Below are 17,630 nucleotides of genomic sequence, written 5' to 3'. Positions count from 1 at the left end.
CATGGTGAATTCTAACCTCCCTAGTAATACCAAATCTCAGGGAGCAGTGGCTACGGGCAAGTTGTCATCTATAGTTTCCGCTAAGCCAGCTCCCAGAAGGCCTGCTTTAAATAAACATGAAGGGATGGGGTAGGGGGCAGTATTGCGAATAATGATAACAAATCCACAATGGCCATGACTTCCCAGGCCCCAAAGAAGGCTAGCTCTAAATCTAACCCCTTGTGTCAGCCAAGTATCCCCAAGCCCCTTGTGGCTACGTCGGCCCAAGCCCATGTGAGGGGTGACCCTAACACATCCACACAGCCAAAAATAAGTAATGGGGTATTGGGGAGTAGAAGTATCAATCCCCCCATTCTCTCCTCGAAGGTCAATAAACGGGGACCCCCCTGCACAGATTTACCTGCTGAAGCCACCCCATACACGATTGTCCTAACAGGTATCGCACCCATAAGGGAGGGCCAAACTGAATACTATTGGGACCTTAAAAATAAAGTTGTATTTTGGTTAAACAAACATCGTCCCCTCCCTCCCTCCTCTTCCACAGATATATTGATTGTGAGAAGAGTTGATTGGGTGGGCCACTGTACTAAGGACTTAGAAGGGGATTGTATTATTATATCTTTTAAGGACCCTTGGGTAGTGGACTTCATACGCAGGGAAGCAAGGTTTGGTAGACTGGGTGATGTGCAGACACTGGGTCTTGGATATTTTTACCCCAAACGATTTTGTGAGTTCCCCCTTACTCATATGATCCCAAGAAGACCTATTAGGAGATTCCAAGTGGAAAGAACTCCCCCCACCCCGCACTAACCCATATTGTTTAATCGCTTCGAATCTCTTTCTGGCCTGGAGGGTATCGATTGACTTAATCCTGTAACTGGGAGTGGGAGTGACTCCAGTGATTATGTTGGCGGGGCTGATGTAGTCTGTACCACGGCATCGAGTCTGGGGGGAGGCACCCTGGAGATAGAGAAGGGGACAGCCTCCATATATAATACGGCCTCCATATATAATACGGCCTCTAATCTGGAGGTGGGTCCTCAATTTAACAAGTGTGAGAATCTGGGAGTGGCTCAATGTGTTCAGAATGTCACTGTATCCCCCAGTGAGGCTGTGCCGCTCAAACTAGCTTCATGGAATATAGCGGGGTTAAAGGGGCACCTGGGTTCGGAGGACTGGATAAATTTTATCGACACTTTTGATATTTTATTGTTTCAAGAGAGTTGGGCTCCTGACCCAATCCATAGGGCAGGGTTTTAAATTTTTTTTAAACCAGCAGTGAAGGGTCTAAAAGGTAGAGCTTCGGGGGGCCTAGTTACCTGGGTCAAACAGTCTATTGGCTATAGGCCAGTGGAAATTGATGTGGATAACCCGGATCTCCTGGGAATTAAATTACGTAAGGAAAACTGCCAGGATGTTGTAGTCATTAACATCTATGCCCGTGGCCGACCCGGAGGGCGTTGTCCTGCTATATTGAATGTATTAGATTCTTACCTTGAAGGGATTGAAATAGACAAGTTACTTGTTTTAGCAGGGGACCTTAACTGCACCTTTGAACCCTTGCTGAGTGCGGGGGAGGACCTGGGGCTGGAGGATGACATCGTGTGGAATATCCCGATGCTGTCCTTGAATAACATTAAAAGGGGCACAGAGGCGGCCTTACACTGGGCGGGGTTGTGTCTGGATTGGGGTCTGCGAGCTGCTAATGGTCGTACGGCCTCTGACAAGGCCGGCAAACCCACCTTTGACAATGGGGTTAGCAAAAGCAGAATAGATTATATTCTGCTCAAAATGGAATATTGGTCTTTTCTGGACGATATGGAAGTCATGGTTCGCCCTGAAAGCGACCACAACCCTTTATCGCTTAGTTTTAGACTCCCTGGTGTCCCTGGTAGGCCTACTACTCCTGATGCATAAATATGAGGTCTTTATTATACTGTTTAATTCTCTTTTTAACGATGAAATGTTTTATGTAATTATGATGGTTTTAAACCTATTACCCTATGTATGTTTTATCTTTTTTTTCTGCCACAAGCTGTCTTTTATGATGTAAAAATCGCAATAAAGACTTTAAAACCTGAAAACCTGAAACCTGAGTGCCGGTGTCCCATATCCAAATACCGACTCAACTCAAGCACTGAGTTTGTCAGACTGTAACTGAGTAGTGAAGCATTAGAAAATGACAGTCCGTCCGTTTGCTGGCCTCTCTCCACATCAGTAGTCTCTATTTCCCATGGTTTTACTCAACCTCAGAGATGAAATGGATCAGCAAGCAATTAAAACAGCTTCTCAAAAAGTGTGCGAGACCTTTTCTCTGGGCATTACACGCGAAGGCCCTCATTACATGCATGTGACTAGTTATTTGGTCCAATATTTATCACACTTGATAAAATCCAACACTGCAGATGTCAAATTTTATTGGGTTTGATAAATAGCACTTAATATGAGATGATCCCTAATAATAGAGAATAACTTATAGATTTTGGTGCTTACTGCACCAAAATGTGCATGTCCCAGTCCTTACTGAACACTTTTGCCCTGTTAAATTCTGACAAGCTTAATAATACTGAAGCTTATAGAGCGCGACAGCTACCCCAAAGGAGAACAGCCACTGCTAAGACACATCGAATAGATCCTTGTTTTAAGGCACATATCGGGAAAACGGGTGGAGGACTTATTTATTTCATGCCTGGAACCAGCTTTAGAGTCCATCGCCAAAGACATTGTTGACACTTTAAACACCTGTGTCGCTGGGCTTATGGCTAAATGTAATAAGATTGATGCATTTCTGAATCAACATATGGGGAAAACGAGGGGCCCCACTCAGTCAGAAGCCTTAAAGATTAATCCCCCCACAGCAGATACTCTGTCCGTCAACACTAGTCCAGGTAGACCCAATAGCCTGACAGGGAACGTAGCTAAGAAAGGACACCCACTTGTAGAGTCGAGGGCCGAGGGCAGCCTGCCTGAAACAAACACATGTAGCCAGCCAGCGGACAAGACTGGACGCATACAGCAGGCGGGCCATACCCTGGAGCTGCCCCCGGAGGCAGCACCTTTGGTGGCTGTTTTCACTGGGGTACCCCCAATCAGGGGAGACACCACTGAAACAACTGCTGATTTGATGTCCCAAGCCAGACAATGGTGTTACCAGCTCAGCACGGGCGGTGACGGCGTTGCCGCGGCTCTCACTATGGCAAGAAGGGTTCACTGGGTGGGACATTGTCCTAAGAAAATTCCTGGGGACTGTGTGGTGGTAAATTTTAACAATAGGCATAGTGCTGAAAGACTTTTCTGGGATGGTTCGAACACCATAAATATGGGTATTAGACTTCTGCCTTTGGGTTTTTTCTATCCACCGGTGAGTGCATACAACCACCATCAACAGCAACCCAATCAGCACCACATACGCCATAATTCCCACCACAACAAAACATGAACAACATCGTATCAGGCCAAGATGAGGGCACAGCGGAGACCTGTTAAGGGAATTGCTCTTGGGGGGGGAAGCTGTTGCCCCAACAATTCCCATACTAACTTCCAGACAGCCAGATTCCACAGTACATCTTGCTAACAGGGAAGAGTTAGAGCTTCGTAATCGATACTCACCTCTCTCACAGATGGAATCTAATGATTGACTGGAACATCAAACCATGGTCCTGGAAGTTGGCTCAGGGGATATTACTCATACTGTACTTAATCGGGTGAATACATGTAAATTGTTAAGTTGGAATGTGGCAGGAATTAGATCAAAAAGCTCTGATACCATTTGGTTACAACACATAAGACAGTTTGATATCCTGGCTTTCCAGGAAACTTGGGATGCTGAATCTATTTTTAACCTAGATGGTTATCAAAGTTTCACTATTCCGGCGGTCCGGGGGATTGCAGGGAGACCAAAGGGGGGTTTACTTTTTCTTATTTCCCTAAACCTCGCAGGCACTTTCAGAAAACTTTAATGGGGAGTCAGATAATTTCCTTATAATAGAATGGTTTTGTGGACCAATACTATCTATTAATACATCTATATAACGCAATGGGAAACTCCCTTCAAAAGGAAGATTTTAGTGTGTTAGATTATTGTTTGTCAGTCTACAAGCTCAGCAACTCCTGTGATTACAAAATAATTTTAATGGGAGATTTTAACTTACATCCTTGCCCATGGGACTGTTTTGGGGAAGATGTGGTGGGACCTGTGAATGGAAGAGTACCACATTTTGAACACAGCAAACAGGGGGATGCTCTTGAGGAACTATTAGCCAGTTTTAATTTATTTGAACCAGCCAAGGAAGGTGGTAGAGAGGCTCCCCCCACTTTCATAGGACGAGGTGTTGAATCTGTGATTGATTACATCTTTGTCTCTCCGCGAACTATGATCAAAATCCTTGCGTACAGAGTCATAACATCAACCTTTAGCGACCATAATCCACTTGTATTGGAAGTAGAATTGCGGTGCAAGGTTGCTATCACTGATTCTGGTAGGGTGGCACCACGGCACCTAGTGACAAAGGACCAAGGAAGACAGATAAAGTTGGAAGCCGTAGTCCCGGAGGCCTTTTTTGAAGATCTGGCCATCAAGGCAGAATCCAATCTAGGCGTCTGTCTTGACGAGCATGCCATGGCCACAAAAATTATAACATCTTTTACAGCAATCTGTGACCAAATCGCAGAAAATTTACAAAAAGAGAGTAGACCGCGATTTAAGAAGGCATTTAAATGGTTTGACTCCTCTTGCTCAAAGGCTCACGGGGCTCTCCTAAAAGCACTCAAGAACAAACCAAGGGACAAGGCCCTAGTCTCTTCTCTCCGCAAGGCGTATAAACAGGCAATTTTTATGCGGAAACGCAAAATTAAAGAGGAGGCATGGGATAATCTGCAGTCAATCGACGTGTTAAAAGACAGTAGAAAGTTCTGGGCCGTAATACATCAGTCCTTTTTCTCAGATACCGACAACTTAGACACAGAATGTGTTATCCCAGATGATGTGTGGCTCAAACATTTCATGAGCATTTATAGCGATAAGGAGCATCAAAAGCTAAACCCAGGAAGCCCCACTTTGGATTACCCTACCGAAATTGTCAAATTTGAAATATTAGAAGTAGAAAAAGCCATTCGAGACACTCTAAAACATAAGGCCCCAGGGCCTGATGGGGTCCCTGCTGACCTCTATATCTTGTATCCTAACTTCTGGGCCAAGATTTTAACTAACGTGTTTAATGCATCATCTATAGCGGGTTTCCCTCCTTCTTGGGCCTCTTCAATAATTGTACCCATTTTCAAAAAAGGGAGCAGAGGGGACCCCGCCTGTTACAGGCCAATCTCCCTGTTGGACTCTGCCGTTAAGATCATGGGCAGAGTCCTTTTGCAGAGACTGGGAGATTGGTTGCTTGAACGGGGGGTGCTCTCGAACCTCCAGTATGGTTTCAGGCAACATAGAAGCACCATGGACCAATGTCTAAATCTACATCTTTTGATTAATAAATATACTGTAGCTAAAGATGGATTTTTATACCTTGGGTTCATGGACCTATCGTCAGCGTTTGACCTCGTGAACCGCTCCAAACTATGGCATATTCTGCTGGAAATGGGTGTAGATGCCTCCTTGGTCCATTTCCTCAGCGACCTCCATCAGAACCTAGCGGCGGCTGTTAGGGTCACGCAGGGTGGCAGGTGCACGGGACAATTTAAATCCAGGCGGGGGGTCAGACAAGGTTGTATTCTGGCCCCCCCTTCTTTTTACAATTTATATTAATGGCCTGGAAAAATCACTAACTGGGGCTAGTGCAGATATTCCGCGTGCAGGGGGAAAGGGTATCCCGGTCCTCCTGTACGCGGACGATGCTGTACTCATTGCTCGCACAGGCCTAGGCCTACAGAGGCTGCTGGATAACTTTGGCGCCTTTATGGAGTCATTAGACCTAAAAGCACCAAATCTCATGTTATGATTGCTGGAGGCCGAAGGAAGATTAGCAAGGTAAACACGTTCAGATGTCTGGGCAATCAACTCTCCAGGGTACCGGTTTTCACCTACCTTGGAGTGTTGTTTGACGAGAAGGGCAATTGGGGTGCCCAGCAGAAACAGAAGAGCAATGCTGTTACAAGATCTACATCCGCCCTTCTCAGCTTTGCTAAACGACTGGGAGCAAGGCCTATGGAGGCCATTCTTAAAATATACAAGGCTAAATGTTGTGCAATTGCATCTTATGGGGCCTCAATATGGGGATACGCCGCGGTGGGTAAAATACAACTCGCGGAGAACAGATTTCTTAGATCCTTGTTGGTGGTACCTCAGTCAGCCCCGACTCTGTCCATCCACTCTGAATTGGGTTTAGGCTACATTACGGACCATCTAAAAGTAGGCTTAATGAGGATATCACCCTCAACCACCTTATCCTTAAAGATTGCATAGCCCTCGATAAGGCAAATGGTATACCCTGGCTGGCATACGTTAGAGCGGCGTGTGCCAGACTGGGTCGCCCTGAACTATATACAGCCCCAGAGGGTATTAGGAACGAGGATGTGGACTGGATCAAACATAACTTTATGAAGATGTTGGAGGCAGACAGGGAAGAGGAGGAGCTTAGAAAATTGGGCGTTAGAAGTATCTATCTTTTACAGACTTCTCCTTTAATTGAGCCCTACCTGAAGATCGTCACAAAGCCTTTTCATCGCTTCTTGTTGACAAGATTCAGGTTTAATTTAATACATCTTAACTTAGGATTCTTTCCGAAATGGGGTAAACCGGAAGAATCACCACCATGCTCCTGTGACAATTTCTCAATACAAGATACCCTCCACCTAGTTATGTTCTGTGAAAAGTTCTCCAAGGAACGTAAAAAAAAATTATACCCCATTTTACGAGAGGCAGCCTTTTTGCAAGTAAGACCAGCACTCCTACATCTGCAATTATTGAGTAGTGTGCACACTATTTTTAGTGTAGCAAGCTTCTTGGTGGCAGCTGCTAGAATTAACAGAAAAAACTGTAACACCTGTATGCTCCAAGTATAGTAGGAGGAGAAGGGGGTACCTTGCTATAAATTATGTTAATACATTTGATGCATTTTTTGATTTTTGATTTTAATTGAAGCTTTAGAGTGGCTTTTTTTTACTTGGAGTGAACATCGTTATCACTACCTATTTTTTATGAATTGTAAATAATGTATATATATGAATGTTCGCAAATCCTTGCATAATTATTTATCTTGTACATAATTTCTTTTTATCTCCCGCATTTTGTATGTATGTATTGTTGCTGCTTTTTATGATTTTTATTAATCGAAATAAAGAATTTTGACTGACTGACTGAGACACTAAAATCTTGGCAAAGATGATTGCAACCAGACTACAGCCCCTTGTGCCTTATCTGGTTCTGCTGGACCAATCAGGGTTCATGGCTGAGCGCTCTACAGCGCATAATCTAAGGACCCTATTTGCAAATCTGCACCAATTAAATCCAGGGAGGAAGGCTGCATCAGTTTTACTAGATGCTGCCAAAGTATTCAACTCCATAAATTAGAAGTATGTTTATGATATTACACTGCAAGAGGATGCCATTAGCATTCCTGAGGTGGATACGCCTGCTGTACAGCAACCCTGTCACAAAGATATAAATCAATTAGTGCGTCTCTGGTCCGATTGGAATCTGCAGGGGCACTAGGCAAGTTTTCCCATTATCCCTGATGTTATTCTCTCTTTCACTGGAGTCTTTGGTTTGTATAATAAGGCAGAGGTACTCGCAGGCTGCAGCATGAATTCGTTATGAATTCGACAGCGCCCACTCGCTATATCCCTTTATGCAGACGACATGCTGCTATATGTGAGGGACCCTGAAGTGTATTTGGCACCGCTGATATGGGAGTATGTGAGGTTTGTGAGGGTTTCTGGCCTAAGCATGAACTGGGATAAATCTATAGTGTTCCCCCTCACACAAGGCACCACCCCCTACGACTTGGAGTTTCCACTCACATGGACTATGGGCCTGGTCAAGTACCTGGGCATCTGGGTCCATACAGATCCAGAGGTTATAGTCTGTATGAGTTATGGGTGTGCAATTGCAAAACTGACAGACCAAGTGGCCCAATGGATATGGTTTCCATTATCTCTGGCGGACCGCATAGCGGTAATGAAAATTGCGGTCCTGTCCAAATTCGTATATATGTTCGTAAATATACCCATAGTTTTGAACAAGGCGATTTTTAAAGCCCTCAAAACATGCATGCAGACCTTGGCTTGGGCGGGCAAGCGACCAAGATGCAGTTGGGATGTATAGACACAGCCGTATGAGCAGGGAGGGTTTGGCGCCCCGGACATGTACCTATATTTTCTATTCGCGCAAGCTCAATTCGCACATTATTGACATTTCCCACAGCGGTACCTGCCGCACCTGGCGGTGGAGGCAGATGATGCTTACCCTACCCCGCACGCAGCCATGGTGTTACAGGCAAAGCCTGACATCACTCGACTTGAGATAAATACTGTTACCAGCACTTCAAAGGCATGGAATAGGTTGGGTTATAGAGCGGGTAGGGCCTATATTTATGCTCCAGCTAAGCCCTCGCTGTGCATGCAAATATGTCTGTTACTCATAAGGCTAGGGCAATGTTGATGATGCGTAGGGCAGGGGGGAACACGCTAGGTGACCTATATATGGGTGGGCACTTCTTGAAACTGGAGACACTTACTGCTAAAGAAGATCCTTATAAGGCGATGTTAGGATTTCTATATGCTAGGTTTCTAGCGGCGGTCAGGTCCCTATACCCAGAATTTCCAAATAAGCTGCAGATGCCGAAAGCATTACAGATGCTGGTGATGAGTGAGTCACAAAAAGGGTTAATAACCAGATTATATAATACATCCCTTAGAGAGAACCCAGGGGGCGGAACAGTGGCTCTAGACAGGTGAAATGGGTGCTGGAGGTGCCACTAACTCAGGAGGGTTGTGAGACATGCTATGCTCTCACTGGGTGCTTAACAGCTAATGGGAACCTTAGGATCATCCACTTCCAACCAACAAACATATTATACATCTGTTTTGCTTCATAGGTGGGGGTTCCGAGAGGACTCAAGTTTTGAACTCTGTGGGAGGGCAGATGCCGACTTTCTGCATCTAGTCTAGGGCTGCAGATCAGTTTTTAGGTTTTGGACCCAGGTCACACAAATAGTGTCGATAATGGTAATGGAACGGGTGAGTTGCACCCCTCAAATATGCCTGTTTGCAGTGGTCAAACTGCTAAAGCCATGTAACCGCAAACTGGAGGCCATCACCATGCTGCTAGCTAAGAGACTTGTAGCAAAAGACTAGGATAAGAAAATGGCTCCTACGGTATGGCTAAGGGATGTAATATACTACAGAGAACAATTGGATATATATATATGCGAAGGAACTACCAGACTCATCCAAACCAAAGCATATATGGGACCCTATGTCAATTTATCTCTTAGATCACCCTGGGATGCCTTAATGGTCCTAATGTGACTGCTGACTAATCTTGATGTGCGGGAAGGTCACTGAGTGGTGAGTTGGGGGTGATGTCAGGCAGCTTTAGTTTTGCTCAACGGCTGATATGATATCAATGAGATATGCACTGCATTATACTGCATGGTTTGTTGAATTTTATATGTTCGGATGATGTCAATGTCTGCAAGCATGCAATAACTTAAATAAAGTTTATTTTAAAAAAACAATTGACTGACTGCCAAAGGAAGGGAGGAAGGCCTTGAGAGCCATACTTATCGCCCGCAATTCCAGAAGATTGATATGGAACAATCTTTCCTCTGGAGACCAAAGACCTTTGCTCTCCAGGTCCCTCGGATGAGCTCCCCATCCTAGAGTGGAGGCATCCGTTTTCACTGCAGCCACCAGAGGTGGAGGGTGGAACGCCTTCCTTTAAGACAAATTGCTGGTCACACCCCCACCATTGTAGATCCACTGCAATTATCCTGGAGATCTTGGCCGACTCTTTGAGATACCCGTTGTGTCTGCGGAGTCACCACAGGAGGGCCCTCGTGTGCCAGTGTGCATGGGATACCAGCAGAAAGGTGGAGGCCAACAGACTTAGCAGGCATAAGACCATCATGACTGGAACCATAGCTCCATTGTGAAACATTGGAATCATAGCCTGAAAGTCCAGAATCCTCTGAGGAGGTGGATAGGCTCAATTCACCAAAGTGTAAAGTACTGCCCATATGAACAGTGTGTGCTGAGAGGGCTCTAAGTGAGATTTGGGAATGTTGATAGTAAAACCCAGGTTGAACAACAACCGTGTTGTCAACTGCAAATCATGGAACCGCATCTCTGGAGTTTTAGCCTTGATCAGCCAATCGTCCAGGTATGGGAATACTGGCCTTCCCCACCTTCTGAGATGTGCCGCGACCACTGTCATCACCTTCGTGGAGACTCAAGGTGCGAAAGAAAAATCAAATCGAAGGACTGCAAACTGATAATGCTGAGACCCCACCATAAAACTGAGATACTTCCTGTGTGACGTCAGAATCGGTATGTGAAAATATGCATCCTGCAAATCAATCGAAACCATCCAGTCTGCCTTCTCCAGCACAAGAAGCACTTGTGCAAGGGTTAGCATCTTGAACTTTCCTGCTAGAGGAACCAGTTCAATATCTTGAGGTTGAGGATCGGCCGCAAGCGACCGTCATTTTTGGGAATCAGGAAATACCGGGAACAGCATCCCTGACTTCGTTCATCCTCTGGTACCAACTCTACTGCACCCTTCTGAAGCAGAATGTTGACCTCCTGTTTCCACCTTTTGGGAGGAAAAGGTGGGGGGAACCGTTGGAAGGTTAGGGAGTACCCATTTTCCACGATGTCTAAAACCCAAAGATCTGTTGTTACAGATCTCAATTGAGGAAGAAAATAATCCTCCCACTGGACAAGCATGCGCCGAGCTGGCAGAATGGCTGCTTTTCTGTGCGAGGAGGAAGAAGAAGAAGGCTGATGGGCAGCTCCATGTTGCCTGCCTCTGACCCACCCCATAGAACGTCTTAGAGGGGATTGGACATCTGCTGGTGTGGCTGATATTGGCTTTTGCCTAAAAAAGAAAAGTTCCGGCCAAACCTCTGGAATTTACAAAATTGTCTATAATCCTTAGGCTGAGACTGGCGGCCCAAAGATCTCGCTGTAGCTTTGCTGTCCTTGAATCTCTTCAAGGCAGAATTCGCCTCGGCGCCAACCAGCCTTGAATCAGCGAATGACAAGTCCATTAAAGTTGGTTGCACATCTGGCCATAAGCCAGACCCCCTTAACCAAGCTGGTCTCCTTGTAGTAGCTTAAGATCCAATCGCCTGGCAACTGAATCAGGGGTATCCAAAACAGAATGAATAACTTGACGGACAGCCTCTTGAGTTTCGTTCAGCAACTCTGAAATATGTTCCATAACATCATCAAGCAACTTAGGGACCACTGTCATGTCTGATTCCATCAATGCATGGATGTATTGCCCCAACAGACAGGTTGCATTAGTCGACTTCAAAGCCATGCTACCAGAAAAAAACACTTTCTTTGAGACTGCTCCATTCTCTTGCACTCCCTATCTACAGGAGTTGTCGGAAATTATCCTGCCATTAGCTTCGAGGGACAGCAAGCTTGTACCACCAAACTCTGAGGCGTAGGATGAGAAGACGAGAATGGTGGATCACCAGGAGCAGGCTTTTACTTTCTTGCAACAGTCCTAGACACTGCTGCCAATGTTATCGGTTTCTTCGAGATCTCAAGAATTGGCTAAGGGAGAGCTTCATTGAAAGGCAGCCAGGGATCATTACAGGATCATGAAGAATGCAAAACCTCTGTAAGCAAATTATATTTCAGTTCAGTAGAAGGAAAAGTGAACTCCCGCATCTCTGCAGCCTTTTTAATCACAGAGTAATATGTTATGACTTCAGATGGTGGAATAGTTTTTGAAGACAGCCACTCCCATTCTGGGGAGGAATTCAAACCACTTGATACCTCCAGGCCTTCAAACTCTGTATCTAAAGTTACTATTTCACCCACTTAATTTCCAAATTCTGCTCTTAAAAATACTGCTCCTCCTCATTAAGCCTTTGGGCCTCTCTCCAAGACCTACGTTTGACTATTGTTGAAGGCAATACTGGCATCTGCAACGGCGCTGGGAACTCAGCCACCTGATCAGCAGATGTCAGTGCCACCGGAGTGGAGCAGTGTGACACCGACACGGATCCGGTCGACACTGGAGGTTCAACCAGTGCCGGAGACTCTTGACAAACCACTTCCACTGGTGATGGTGTAGCCCTTCTCGGCGCCTGATGATTAAGAGAGTGGACACATGGGGCACGCAGGTGTACCAGATGGAGCCATCACCCTACTGAAAATGCTACACTTAGCATTTAAAAAACTTGGCGGATCAGACCCCAGATTCGGAAATGCCAGGTACTCCCACTTCTTTTTAGGAGACATAGGCTGCGAATGTGGCAAAACTGGATACAGAATAAACTCTGAATCAGGGCGTCCTGATGAAGTCAAGACCCTTGGACTTGAGGGTGATGCTGGAGCGACTTCCGGAGACAGAGTCGGAGACACCCCACCTTGGCCTTCATGAGCCCTCAAACCCGGGGTCATGCACTTCGGTGAATTGTCCCTCGAAGAACAGCCCCGGGAACCATGACACGCTTGTTCTTCTGCTTCCTCTTGGACCATTTCGAAAAGTGGGGAGATGGTGACTCCGACCGAGGATGAGACCTACGGCGCCCTCACTTCTCCTTTCTCACGTTGGCCATAAACTGCTTTGCCTCCCTCTCTTTCAGCGCCTTGTGGCTCATCTTCTGGAAAGATGAACAGGCGTCTACTTCATGGATTGAACTTAAGCACCAAAGACAGCAGTCGTGAGGATTTGTGGTCGACATTTGACCCTCACATTCCTTGCAAGGCTTAAATCCAGACTCTCAGAGGTAATATTCTTTCACTGCAACAACATTGCTATTTTCTGAAAAAAATGGCACAAGAGCTTCTAGTACTATGGAGAGCCTAGAAAACCGAAATTACACATCGAAGGAGTGGAATAAAGGGAACTGACGTCAGCTCGCTGATGAGGGCTTCTTATGGCTCCGATGACTTGCGGAGCCGTGCCATTATGATGTCCTGGTAGATGTGGGAGAACAGTAAAGAAAGGTTTCCGTGGAATGTTGGAGCATTAGGATATTCAGAAGGGGAAAAATCCACAGGTAGATGTATCCATCAGAAAAAAACAATATGACAGCTATACAGCTAGTAAAAAGGCTAAGGAAGACAAGGGGTGCACTAAAGGGTTTGTGAAGGAAGAAACAGACTCACCGCTAGGTCACGGATATAGCGGGTAAGGCGGGATCGGTACTCCTCATTCAGCTCCTTCAGCTGCAGCTGTAGACGTGAATTCTCCAACTCAAGCTCTTTCAACTGGCTCTGTGAGGTCAGCAGGGTCTGTGGGTACACAATGCGAGACAGAAATGAGTCCCACACAAGAATATCCATCTATGTTTTTTGTCAGAAGCTCCAGGCCACCATCGCCCTTGTCGTGTCTTGCCTAGACTACACAAATTGGTGGTATCTAGGGCCCCTGCTCTTACTACTCAAAATACAACAAAGAATCCGAAAATGTAGCTGCAAGACAACTCCTACATCTTTGTCTGTAGGAACAGATCTCACCTGCCCCCAAACTGTCCTCTGGCTAATGACAGTGAGAACCTCAGCCTTCAAAACACCCTTGTTGCCCCTAGGGCCATTAATTCCAAGAGGCAAACTTTGCTTTAAATGCTACTCCAAAGATTCTTAAAAAATTGATCTCTCCACTCTAAAGTGAACCTTCGATGACCATTCCCAATTACAACAAAAAACTATTTGGTGCAACCTCCTCCATAAAGTTAATACATTTCTGGAACTTCCCTCTGGACAAAGACACAATACATAGAATACCAACTGGCATTCACGAAGACAGAAAAAGCCTGGTTCTTTCCCATAAACCATTAAAAAGAACCATGTTTTTAACGGAGGATGGTATGAAAAGACTAAAGTACTCCCTCCACACCCAAACTGCACTCCCTCAACCTTTCTATACACATTAGCACCTCAATGGTTAAGCGCTTGTTTTTGACATCACTAGACATGAAGGCACAGCAAAATATAACATGAAAAGAGCATATCTATGATCATCATGCATCCGGCCAGCAGTCAAGATTTACTAGTGAAGTAGAGCTTGAGTGTCTTAGACGATCAAAATAAAAGTCTGGGTCTATATTTTAGATGTCCAGTTGCTGATTTTTTCACATGGGTCATGTACCCTATTATTCCATAGGACCCTATGTATTAGATCACATTCAGTAGGAGGTGTACTGTGCACCACCACTTTATTATCCTTTGGTCAAATGTTATTTCTGCTGCACAAGTATGATAAATGAGTTGGCCAGAGATGAGTGGATAGTCTGCTCTGCCTGAAAGTTTAGTGTGGATAATCAGAGAGTAGGACTATTTGTTTCATCATTTGTTGTATTATATTTCAATATATTTTAAGAATGTCTAAACACATTATGTATTTTAGAAGAGAAGGTTTTTAATAGTTATGGCATAACTGCTGATACAATAATGCTTGACTTGATCACCATGCACAATACTAGGACGCCTTCCACAGAGGCCCTTTACATACAACTGATAGGCAGACCACAGATTGAAAACTTTTTTGCATGCAGACTGAAAGATTATTTTCTAAAAAAAAATATTTTTGTTGATTTTACCAGCCAATAAACATTGCACACAGAGTACACTCAGAGGCACATACATGTTCCCATCTCGTTTCCAACCTTTTCCCCCCTCTACCGCTTGTATCCCTCGTCGTCATTGCTGGACCCCCGGCGCCACTTCGAGACTGAAAGATTCTTACTCCATAAAAGGGAGACTACAAGCCTTGGGAAAGCCCTCAGCAGAATCGCCAAAAGGGACGGAACATGTATTGGCTTAATCATGTAACATAATCAACATGAGAATGCCATTAAAAGAACAAAAAATAAAGACTGTATCCAAGTGCAACCATGGTTATGTATTAGTCCTAGAAGAAATACTGTAACTCATGATACAATAATTAAGTTTATGAATATGGGGTGTTGATACTGTTATTCTTACTGCTCAGCACAAATAAGGGAACCGAGCCCCACCTGTCACATTCAGTTTAGCTGCAACCCAATAAATGTTTGGCTTTATATAAAAATACCTATTTACAATGGGGTGTCTCAAGCCCAAGTCCCTTTAACCTTTATTTCTAATTTAAGTTTCTCTTTAAGTCTTTAGTTGTGGCACTGAGCTGAGGAACAAGGAGTAGCCAATGGAATCCCTCCTGCATCTCTCCTGTGTAACATAAATTTATGGTAATTGAAAAGTCTGAATACTTATATATTTCAGCATCCCAAGTGTGTTGACACTTAGTTGCTTTTATTTGTCAATTTGATCAATCTAGTCTGCCACCACCATTCAATGTATATTCTTCATGATGTGGGTGTGTGAAAACCAAGAACGTGCCTAAACATAAATGCGGGTAAGACGGTAAGAAGGAGGTCCAGTCACTGTGAACTGAGGATCTTTGTTGCTAGATAGTGCGAGAGGAATTCTTTGTGGCATTTTATATGGAAGGGTAAGAGAGTCTATTTTGCTGGTGTCCTATAGCGAAAGGAACTCTATTAGTATTTCACCTTGGGTATTTTGTATAAGGCAATCCACTTTATTGGTTCTCTGTGGGGGAGGAGATCCTTCATTGGAGGGCTTCTATGCAGGGGCTGTTTCTGTTCTAGTTGTAGTCCTTAGGAGATGGTTTTGGTGGTGTTCAATATAAATGTGGAATCACTTTGATGGTGTTCTGCTGGTGGATAGGAGCTGTATTTGGCAGTATTATGAATGGCAATAGGAGTCTAGTATGATGATGCTCTTTAGATGCTTGGGATGCTTTGAGGTCCAGATATGTTCTACATTAGAGACTTAATGTTCATTGCAGCAGCAAGAGCTTCATCCCTTGGGAATAGAGAAGAGGAGGCTATTGTATGTTTGTGAGGGTGATGTGAGTTTGCTTTAGTGGGGATTTATGGTTAAGAAAGCCTGCTTTGGTAAGAGAAGGAACCATGATTTAATCCTGTTTCACAGTGGAAGTGAGCCTGTTTGGTCGTGATTTACAGCAGAGCAGCACCTGATTAGATCTCGTTCTAGATTGCCAGCCTTCTTTAACTTTGTTAGACATGGAGAGAGGAGTCTCAGAGTGTGCTTTATCTTGTTCTGTAGGAGACAGAAGTCTATTCTCATCTTATTCTACAGGTGAGGGGGCTGGCTGGATTCGAACACAGCCCAGAGATATTGCTTTTTATCACTTATGGTTGAGAAGGAGAGGCAGCATGATGGTGAAAGTGTAACACACCCCTGATCTCTCATAGTTGCAAGCAGTTACCCATTGCATTGCACTTACATTCTCACAATGCCAGGTCTGTTGGTAGGTAAAAATAGGCCAACAAAGGGTCACCGGAAATTCTTAGGAGCTAATGTTAAGGGTTGCGGTCTTTGGGACATACCAGACTCTATAAGCATAAGAAGTGGACATCTGGACTGTGGAATTACATAGCTCAACTTTAGAGGTGCCAGCAATGTTAACATCTTCCCATTCTATCAGGGTCACTGTTCCATCAGAAAGTCCAATGACTTCCCAATTCGAGATGGCTTCTGAGTACTTCCAGGTCAAGTTGCAGCATTTAACACAGTGCTACAGAGAACGACTCATCAGGCAACTGTTCTTTATGTGGGTTTCTTTGCCCTCATGCCAGTTCGCACCCAGAGGTCTCATACCCAGTCCTTGTTCTATTGAATACTTGTAGTTAGACTCACAAGGAAGCACATGGTTGGCATCAGCCTCCATTTCACAGAGTCCTGACACTGATATCCTTAATTACATTTGCTGTACTCACTATACATTCACTGTACTGGTCCCTTCTATACCTGTGGGTGATACTTTGCAATCATTGCCATAATCTCACATTCTGCATGTTGGGAGCAAGTGGGTCACTTTAAGGAGTCTTCATGTTTCTGTAAGAAAAGACCAGGACTACACAAAAGGTGGACTGCAAGTGAAGTCAGTGTACAATATTAAATATAGCAACAGGCACACAGGACACAAGCAACACCTCACTGATGAGGCCCGAGCAGACTGAAATAAATTGGGGTTACATGTGTTCCCCTAAAGGGGAGATGGAGCCTGCAGTTTGTGCTGGACTGTCCTTTTTCTGCATATAGTTGGCTCCTGTCTGCAGAGGCAGAGTGAGCAAATAAACATCGGACTGGAATGTAGGGCAGAGCTATTACCAATGGCAAAGATTAATTCAAGCAGTCCATCCATCACTTTTTTGTTTTTCTCAGGTAAATATTGTGTCTCCTGCTGTAGCGGATGTAGACACTTTGAGAGAGAAAACTCTGGCAGTTAAGCCTACATATGGGAACTTTTCAACCATTGCCTTAGCAGAAGTTGTAATTCTGCCAACAAGCAGTTATAAAATCACATCATCTGCAGGACTCAATCAACTGGTTCCTTCAATCGTTATATCCATCACGCCTCGGCTGTTCTTACTCCATTGGCGCTCATGCCATCTCCTTCCTATTTTTGTGAG

General features: G+C 44.7%; 1 protein-coding gene across 5 annotated transcripts in view; it reads right to left on the bottom strand.

Moving 5' to 3' along the window:
- The window catches only part of CCDC78 (coiled-coil domain containing 78), a 434,980-nt gene that overhangs the window by 47,296 nt on the left and 370,054 nt on the right, over positions 1–17,630 (bottom strand). For all 5 annotated transcript variants that reach the window (XM_078662986.1, XM_078662987.1, XM_078662990.1 and 2 more), the window contains one exon: positions 13,300–13,425. In XM_078662986.1, the coding sequence (XP_078519112.1) occupies positions 13,300–13,425 (126 nt within the window). The remainder of the gene's footprint in view (positions 1–13,299; positions 13,426–17,630) is intronic.

Source organism: Lissotriton helveticus, chromosome 10 (genome assembly GCF_964261635.1).
Source record: "Lissotriton helveticus chromosome 10, aLisHel1.1, whole genome shotgun sequence".
Taxonomy (NCBI): Eukaryota; Metazoa; Chordata; class Amphibia; order Caudata; family Salamandridae; genus Lissotriton; species Lissotriton helveticus.
Note: the sequence above shows the minus strand (reverse complement) of the source record. Positions and strands in the feature narration are given on the sequence as shown.